At 31.5% G+C, this 9739-nt stretch overlaps 1 protein-coding gene across 2 annotated transcripts in view; it reads right to left on the bottom strand.

Annotated features, from left to right (window-relative positions):
• Nucleotides 1-2443: 2443 nt before the first annotated feature.
• Nucleotides 2444-9739, bottom strand: part of ARF23 (auxin response factor 23) — an 11202-nt gene continuing 3906 nt past the window's right edge. Inside the window, exons 6-12 of one of the 2 annotated variants that reach the window (XM_004511079.4) lie at nt 6179-6263; nt 4355-4445; nt 3809-3979; nt 3578-3694; nt 3287-3359; nt 3023-3188; nt 2444-2732 (exon numbers count right to left, since the gene is read on the bottom strand). In XM_004511079.4, the coding sequence (XP_004511136.1) occupies nt 2563-2732; nt 3023-3188; nt 3287-3359; nt 3578-3694; nt 3809-3979; nt 4355-4445; nt 6179-6263 (873 nt within the window). In that variant the 3' untranslated portion in view covers nt 2444-2562. The remainder of the gene's footprint in view (nt 2733-3022; nt 3189-3286; nt 3360-3577; nt 3695-3808; nt 3980-4354; nt 4446-6178; nt 6264-9739) is intronic. The other variant, XM_027337084.2, reaches the window with a different exon arrangement.

Here is a 9739-nt window from a genome sequence, read left to right as displayed (position 1 = left end):
CTTGGTTGATCTTTAGAATAACTGAGATTAGAAATATTACCTGACCAATCTTAATTTTAGTCTACCAACCATTCAACATTTTTTGCGTTTTATACTTTTTGTGAATTTAAACTCTTTGTATGACAACAAATTATTAATTTAGGAAAAACAATACTAATCACGGATGACAAAATGGGTTAATAACTTTAGTAAAGAGATTGCTAATTGAATGGAAAAAAAAAATTTATTCCAATAGAACTAGAATAATAGAGTTAACATGGATTTTAATGAGAAAATAATCTTGATGGCGAATGGAAAAACATATTTAGAGAAATACTCTAACGGCTAGTGGCCTAGACAACTGCCACATCATCTAAAACATAAATTCCCTGGCTCAACATTCGCTTCTATTGTTTACGGAATCACGTTTCTCAATGCGTGCTTCGAATTGCATGCCTATTTCTTTCAAATCATAGATTAATCAAAAAAACCTTTTTATCTTATAGTAATTTGCACATTGACTTTCTTTTGTTTTGCCCCACTTGACAAATATTAATTTGTCACGCAACAAATGCTTCCAAAATCTTAAATCTTGGAATGCAAACCCTTGTGGCATTTCTATTGATGCCATAGAGGGTATAGTCATGGATACATTCTGAACATTAGTACCAATATTTTCTTGCCTCTATGAAAATAATTGTTGCAATTGTTACGTCTGCTTATGAAGGAACCATTGGCGAACTTCCCAGGGTTGACATCTATGAATTTTGAGCATTGGCAACGCAAAAATTGGAACATGTCGAACTTGTTATTGTCTTGGCACGCATATATTTACGTTTATTAAGAGCGTTTTGTGGATTCCCAACTTTACTACTTATTACTTTCATAAAATTGCATCATTGAAGTCTACAATAAACCAAACATTGGATCATATAAGTTACTTAAACAAGTCCCGCTTGGTGTGTCAATTGGTTAACGTTGATTTTCGTTTTAATGGTGCATCTATCAGAAACATCAATAGATAAATATTTAGTATGAAGTCTTGAACAAGTTAAAAAATAAGCTTCAATACGTGGACAAACTTTCAAAGATGGTGCAAGTTTGACCTTGAAGTTTCATATCTTTTTCATGAAGAAATTATTTAGTCAAAGTATTTATAATGGAATGGATGATGAAAGAATGTTTGACATGTAAAAAACGATAAATTTTGGTCTAAAAATAATGTTGATGACAAATGACAACAAATTTTATGCAATAAAATGAGAAAAGTTAAATTTTACATAAATGTAATGACATATAACATAAAATACATAATCATAAAGTGCAAAATCGTAGAGTTTAACAAAAAATTTAAGATGTATAATGAAATGTAAAAGCAATAAAAAGTAAGATGCACGGACCATTTGTTGAAAAATTGTAAATGATTGAATTGAAATAACGTTGAATGAAGATGACAAAATCCTTAGTTGACATGAAAAGTAAAAACATTCTTAAAATTTAGAGAATAGTTTGTCTGTTATGTGTTGACTCAAATTTCTAAAAGACAAGAAACCTCGGTTAGAAAGCTTAGAAAGCTTCAACGACTATTTATAAAGAAAGAGTTGATTGGTTAAAATACAAATTATCTATTTCAACATTCTACCATGAGCTGCATGCAAGTGTTTATCCAATTATGAATTTGGTAAAAAAAACGTCTTTCTCTAAAATGCTAAAATTTTCTAAGTCCATAAACTTTGATATTAATTCTGGTAAACAACTCAATCATTTGTTCGACTAAATAACAAACAATCTTAATTAGTTTAATACTTATTGTATAGTCTATATAGACACAATAATCATTTATACTACTTATGTAGTATAATTGACTGACTCTAAGTGTGTGTTTACCTCTAAGAGTTATTAAGGTTTCAGCAGAAGTATGTTTATGTATCACCAAACTATCCTATACATAAGCCATTTATATGATTATCTATGCAAAGTAGAGAGTTTGACCCACACATCCTTTATCTTACCGTAAAATTTAGAAACAACTAAAATGCAACTTCTTATTTTCTACAAAAGTTTACTTACATCTTTCATTTTTTTGGGGTTCAATTTGGGAATTTCAAATGCACAATTCAATTTCTTTCCTAGCCAAGTTAGAAATATGACCCTACACCTTTACTTTCTATAAAAGTCAAACATATGACAAGAACCTTTACTTCATATTTTTATTTTAAAAAAGTTGACTACGCCTTTCATATCTATTAAAAAAGAGAAACATATGATCCACATTTTTTTTCTTCTAACGAAGTTCAGAAATTTGACTTGCATCTGAAGGTTCCAATCTTTACCCGTTTCTCTGTCCTATATTTCACCCTGCCTCATTTATTTGTGTTCTAAAGGAAAAAAAAATAGTAAAGTTCTTATCTTTAGAACGATCATGTATGTAAAAAACTACTGTTAATTACATTTTTCAGTAAAATATGGAAAAAACTTTAATCATTCATTTTTTCTACTTATTCATTAGTTTATTTGTTTATTGTAGAAAAACAACTAAAAATAGTTGACAAAGTATTTGGGGTTGTCTTTTAAAATATAGAATTACATACGGGGGCGAAAGATAAAAATAAAAAATATAAAAAGGCAAAGAAAGATAAAAAATGCAAAAATAAATATTTTTGATTTTTCATCATTTCCAGTTTTGTAACGATAACCTTGTAAGTCCATATCCACTTTGTGATATTCACGTTTGAATGAACTCCCAGCCATATCTGATGTCAATAAGAGAATTCAACTAATTCAATATTTATAGTAAAGATAACATCTTACATAAACATGAAAATTGATGTCAGAACTATCATCTTCAATTGCAGTTCGCAATCTCAATTGTTGCCGCGATATTACAAATTTTAACATAAGTTCAAAAGTATAGAAACTACAATTTAAAGTTCATTTCTCCACATTTTTCCGCAAGATAAAGATTCCCAGTATAACCGCAACCACAATTTAAAACCATGTTATCAACATCTGAGATTTGAAAAATGAACGGATAGTAACTGACCATCATTAGCAAAGCCATTTAACCCAAGTGGGTTTTGCACATGTTCCTTGTTTTGTAAAGGGAGATTAGGATAGCCCTTTAAATTTGAAGATCCCAGTGGTTCAATCCACCATGGACAAACTCTTTCAGGATAAGTACAAGGATTTAGCATGGAATCCCATTGCACCTAAAACGAAATGTAATTAAATTCATTTAAATCCATCAAGATAAAACAAAAAGATATATTAATCACAACTATAGGGATAGTAAAGTATTTGATTTTACCTTGATACATCTCCATTCTGAACCAGGCCACACAATGGGATCAATATCTTCATTACCAACTATTGTACCATACCTAGTCACTCAAACCAAAGAGCAAAAAAGTAGTTACAAATACTTTCCTTATAAACTACAAGTTCTTAAAACAAGAAAAATATTAACAATACTATGGGCCCACACAAAAAATTTATACGAGACCATGTAATTTAGTAGATCCAATTTAAATTTTAACTAATAAAGAGAAAATGTATTAGAAAGTGTTTTCAAACCAAATGAATTTGGAATTATCATCACCTTCTTGCACTTCCTTCAGCATCAAAGATCATGTGTACCCTCGTTCCAATTGAGTAGTCTTTTTGAGTTGACTCAATATAAGTATTTAGAGGAACCATAAATTCGAAAGGACTAGTCCTACAAAAAAATGAGTGTTAGTGTTAACATCTATTTCAAAACGTATTCTCAAAAGGCATGTATAAAATAATTGTTTATTTTAACTATCAAATTGTGAAATCAATAATATCTCACCAAGGATGGTACTTGACAAGGAACATAGTGTTTGTAGTAACAGCATGAGCAGCAGTAAGTAATGATTGAAATGGCATGGTTTGAGTTGATAGTTGAGACAATGTTGTGGAGATATTGCTCTGTTGATTCATCCCTCGACGAATTCCAATACCAATTTCACCATTCTCTTCACTACAATGAATTGAGTACATATACTTGTCCATTGTCATTGTCATGAATCACTTAATCCATATCACATGGAGTAGTACATTAGTGTTTTTTAGTCTTTACAAACATTTTTTATAACTTAACAAATTTGGAAATTAAAAATATTTTTGCTAATAGTGTATTTTACAAGTGCTACATTGCATTAACTAATTTGTATGATGTAAAATTACTTAACAGAAAATGAGTAATGTTATTTTTAGATACAACAATTGACAATCACAAGAGCATTTATACATTGAAAGGGATCAAATTATTAAAAAACTTATGTTGATATTCTTGATAGAACAACAATTCCTATGAAATACCAATAAACAGAACATTGAGTAATGAAGAGAGAACCTGACAAAAATGCATGAATCTCCAGGAAGAAGCTTTTTGGAATTCACAAACATGTTCCAACCACTAGTAAGCAAATGTTCTCTCGGATGGCCTGCATTTCATATTAAAAAGTCAACTTCAAACACAGAAAAATTCATAAACACCTGTCAATCATTAAAGAGCCTTATTCCAAAACACTTAAATATTCAATATGAAAACCGAAGCTTATATATATTCCATAATACCAAGTTGGTCTTTTGGTGAATGATGGTGCTATTTAATATTAATTCTTAGAATTTAGATATGGCTCTTTAAGAGCCACGGTGACTTTGCTAGAGGAATATATTAGTTCTAGAAGATCCTCATTATGGTAGCGTGATTTGGAATGTGATTTGGAATGTGTTGAGGATGTCTTTTGGCTTAAAAGTGGAGTGCACCTAAGACTTGGTTCAAGGGAAGAAACGCAACTTTGGCATGATCAATGGGTTAGGCCTTTCTCCTTGGAGAATTTGTATCCTTGTTTCTTCGATGTCGCCATGAATAAATTATGTTGTGTAGCAAAGATGGATTACTTTGAGTGTAAGGTGTGGGCCTTGTCTTGTAGTTGGCACAAGATTGTATTTTCATGGGAGGAGGAGTTAGTGGTTGAATTGATGAATATTTTGTGTATGTTATGTCTAAGCGAAGTGAAGCTGATGCCTGAGTTTGGATATACGACAAAATAAGTTATTATTCTGTTAAAAATGGGTATAATGTTATGTTAAAGAAACACTTCTAATTATGGATTATTGTTGGCTTTTCGACATTCATGGCAGTATGCAATGTTGTTGAAGGTTCATGTTTTTGCATGACTACTATTCGAAGAATGATTACTAAAATCGTAATAATGTTGTCTAAAGTTATGATCTTCTATTTGTCGTGAGTTGGGTTTGGAAGAGACCTTTTATTAACATTGAGTGTCCCATTTTTATCAGTTTGGGGGTTGGTTTAATATGAAATCTAATAGGAAAAAAGGTACCTCATTAGGTTGGTTATATAGTGTGGTATATTTGACTACATATAGTGTTATTTTCAACGGCCAGGTTTGGGATTGTGACGGTGTTGGTTATAATATTTTGGATCGACATGTCTATTTGGTTGTGTGTTTAAATAGCCTATCCTAAATTGGGACAAGCTGACTATTCGTTTAGATTGGTTAGAGCATTCTATGCACCGTTTTATTTGAATATTTTTTCTTGTCTAAAAAAATATCAAAATATAAAAACAAAATTGTTAAACATTGAGGATCTAGTTGAGTAGTGATATGATGAAAGCCTATTCATTAGTTTGAAATGAATGAGTTTATTTTCTTAACATGGAGTTTTACAATTTTTTATTTTCACATGATTACTTCCGGATCAATGTATATTACCTTCTTATCTTTTAAATAAATGACTCAATAATTTGTTATATATCTATGGAAATTTTTTATGCTTTTATCACTTCATTCACATGCGGTATAAATGAGTGTCATAATTATTCTATCCATTAGAGGTGACTTATGTGGGTACTCATTGATTATTATCTATTTCCATTCTTACCATGGAAAGATGATACAGGTGACACACAATTCTATATATGTATGTAAGTGAAACTAAAATGATTTCGTTATCGAAAGAGAGACTAAAACTTAGAGTTGCAAACCTAGATGACTAGTAGTTAATAAGAATCCAATATACAAATTCAAATTGAAATGTCATGGATGGATCAAAAGTAAAAGAATAATAGACTCAGTTACCATAACAATGGAGGTTATATCAGTTGAACAAGACTAGGAAGGTTTGACATAAAATAACTTCAACTTACTGTGAAATATATGTCGAAAATTCCACTCAATTCCATGCATGTCCTTCGCCACTAAATCTTGTGTTGGTGGTTGAAGAGTCATATCCTGTAACGAAGGAATGAAGAAAAAAAATTCTTACAAAAGAAACACAAAAGATACATTCTTTATGAAAATCTAAACTCAGATGTAGAGAAATTAATATATATAAGCATGATGAAAAGTAGAATGTCAAAAATTGGAAATCATTGGTCTTGTTAATTTTTTTACAGTCATAAAGGAATGCTATGATTGGTTTTATTGGAAATGATTGTTTGGTTTTATTTAGCAACAAGTGCAATGATTTGTCAAAGGAAGTGAGTGGAGAATCTTCACTTGACAAAGAGAATAAAGACATTTGAGGGTTATATTTTGTTAACAAATCTTATAAAAAATGTGTGATTGGTGAGTCTGGTGGGTCTTAGTGATGTGAGCCTCCAACTTGTAATGAATTTGGATGAACGAGAGGGGATGTAAAATGTAGCATTAGATTTTTTTTAATTTTATTGAAATAGACAATTTGACTCACAACCATGTCAAACCACATGTGTTTTTCTCTAGTGGGTAACACAACCTATCATTTTTATTTGAAAAAAAAAATCATTTTGGTGTTGCAAGTTTTAGAATTTCTATGACGGATAATGCAAAATTATCTAGAGGGTTTGTATTTTGTGTTGCAAGTTTTAGAATTTCTATGATGGAATATAGAGTATTCAATGAATACATTGGAAGAATTTTGGGGATATAAGTTTCAAAGGTGGATAACGTATATGACACAGAGATTCATAAGACGAAAGTGATTGGTTGTCAGATGAAGGAGGAAAAGGAGGCTAAGATGGGTGTCCATGAATGTTCTTTCTTACAACCTATGTGGGGTGGGAGACAAAGCTAAGATGCGAAGGCTCAGATCTTTGCTTCTATTGGGTGAGTTTGATGTGGTTTTTTGAAAGAAATTTAGTGTGTTGATATGGATCAGATGTGATCTTTGGCATAAGGGTTGGGGTGCGTTGATTGGTTATTTAAGCCTTCTTTTGATAAGGATCTCTTGATCAAATTCTATAGTAGAAACATATATATTTAAAATTTTCGTTGATGTTATCCTCTTTAAGGATGTGCTTGTGTTAAGAAAAAACTTTACCTGGTTTGGTGCAACAAGTAATGCAATGATTAGGTTGGGTAGGTTCGTACTGTCTAAAAGGACAAAATTGTCTTGGAATATTTCTACTCACTAGGTTGGTGATAGGGTTGTAGTCAATTTTCGGTTAAGTTGAAATGTTGTGATAAGAATTGTAGTCCAAAACCGTTCAAGTTTAATAATTATTGGGTGGACCATGACATATTTTTGGAGTTTGTGCCTCAAGAAGGGTTTTTGTTTCTTATGTGAAATGGTGGGTTGCTCTTGTGGTGAAGGAAAAAAAATAAAACTTTTGAAGAGTAGCCTATATAAAAGGAACTTAGAAATTTTTAGGATGGTGGATTTGAAAGTATATAAAGTAGAATGTTTAGAGTGATTTAGCAATTAATGGGGGATATGTTGTTGATAGTAGGAGACTTCTAATAAGCTATATTGGAAGTAGCTATGAGTCGAGGAAAGTCTATTGCTTCAAAAGTTTAGGGATATATTGATGTAGGAGAGTGATACTAATTCACACTTCTTTCATGGTTGCTTGAATGAGTTTCACATGGTAAATCATTTAGATGCCCTTATGGGTAATGATATTATTGTTGTTAAGTGGGAGGCTAAAAGGTATTTTGAGATAATGTTTTAGTGCCTAAAACAAATTTTTTTATGGGGTACTAGTGTTCAATGAGTTGTTCGATTAGGCTAAACGAAGAAAGAACAATTATTTCCTTATGAAGGTGTATTTTAAATGTGCCTATATAACATTCAACTTTGAGTATCTGGATAACATGTTGGGAAGGGTCAATTTTTGTTGGATTCATAGGAAGTGGATGAAGACTTGTGCTTGTTCTGCCTCAATATCACTCTTAATTAATATGAGTCTGGCGTATGAATTTGGAGATGAGAAAGTACTGAGCCAAGGGAATATTTGCCACTACTTTTATTCTTTACTATTATAGAGGGGTAAGCATATTTTGTTTAGAAATTTTTTAAACTCAATATTTTGAGTGGATTCAAAGTGACAACGCGTGAGCAATTAAGTTCATTTCTTTTTCCAATTATGCACTTTCAAGATGCCAATATTTTGGTGTGCATACGGTCCAATTTTTTGTGATTTTGAGTTGATGTTAGATTAAAGATTAGTTTTAGAAACAATGATACTTTTTGTTTGAATATTGTTATATTCACGCCTAATGCATCATCTTTGCTATCTTGTGTTACAAGTGTTATTCCTTTCCAATTTTTGGATATTTTGGTTGGTTCAAATCTTATATGGTGTGTTAGTCTCCTTCAATTGAATATATGAAGTGAAAGTCATCTTGTTGGTAGGGCTATCATGTTTCAATTTGAAGTAGAATGGTCTTGGTAATTCGATTTTATCATCTTTACCTCTTTATTATTTTCCTCTTTTAAAAGCTCCAAAAAAACGTTATTTTGGAGCTTAAAAGAATAAAGCGACGATTGTTATGGCATTGAGGCATATACTTGATAAGATTGTTTGGGTTAATTGGGACAAAGTTTGCTTACCAAAGGAGGAAGGTTGTTTAGGGGTGGAAGGCCTAAAGTATTTTAATATTTCTCTATTGTGTAAATGGAAATGGCATTATTTGATGGATATAAATGTGTAGTGGTATGATTTTCTATGTTTTAGATATAGTGATTTGGCTCCTGTTTATGTTGGTCCTGGTAATGGTAGTACATTAATAAATGATTCCCTTTATTGGAAGGATTTGGTAAGAGGATTTGAATATGTGGGTTGACATAACTTGATTTCTTGCTAATTAGGAAATGGTCTGAAGTAATGTCCTTAGATTGATATTTTGTCGGGTGAACAATCATTGTCGATTCTCTATCCTCAACTTTTCCCTGTAGCAACAAAACGCGATTTTTTGGTTGGTGATATTAGTCAGTTGGTGGGTGGTCCTTGGGTGAGCAATTGGAGTTGGAGGTGTGGTTTATATTTGTGGGTATTGGAAGTGTTGCAACATCTAGAAGATAGTTTAGTTGGTTTTTCAGCTTTTGATGTTGTAGATTTGTGGTAGCAATATAGTTTGATCTTACGATTCTGGTCATTTTTTTTCCATATTTGCAGATTTTGACAGTTGAGTCTGCTCAACAGATTTATCACTAATTGTAGCTTATGTCAAATATGTCTAAAGTACTTATATTTTCTTAGAGGTTGTTTATTAACAAATTGTCAACTAGGGATGCTCTGCAACATAAGGGTGTGTTATTGTTGCCTCAGGATCTTGGTTGTCCATTTTGTTTCTAGGAGGATGAGTTAGTCTCTCATGTATATTTTAATTGCTAACTTTTGTGTTCTATCTGGTTGAAATTATATGGTTGGTTGGGTTTTGTTCGGCCTTCTCATTGTGGTTGGTTGGGTTTTGTTCGGCCTTCTCATGATTTGTGTGGTGTAGGG

Source organism: Cicer arietinum, chromosome 7, assembly GCF_000331145.2.
Source record: "Cicer arietinum cultivar CDC Frontier isolate Library 1 chromosome 7, Cicar.CDCFrontier_v2.0, whole genome shotgun sequence".
In the NCBI taxonomy this organism is placed as follows: Eukaryota; Viridiplantae; Streptophyta; class Magnoliopsida; order Fabales; family Fabaceae; genus Cicer; species Cicer arietinum.
The sequence above is the reverse complement of the archived record's forward strand: the minus strand, read 5'-3'. Positions and strand labels throughout refer to the sequence as shown.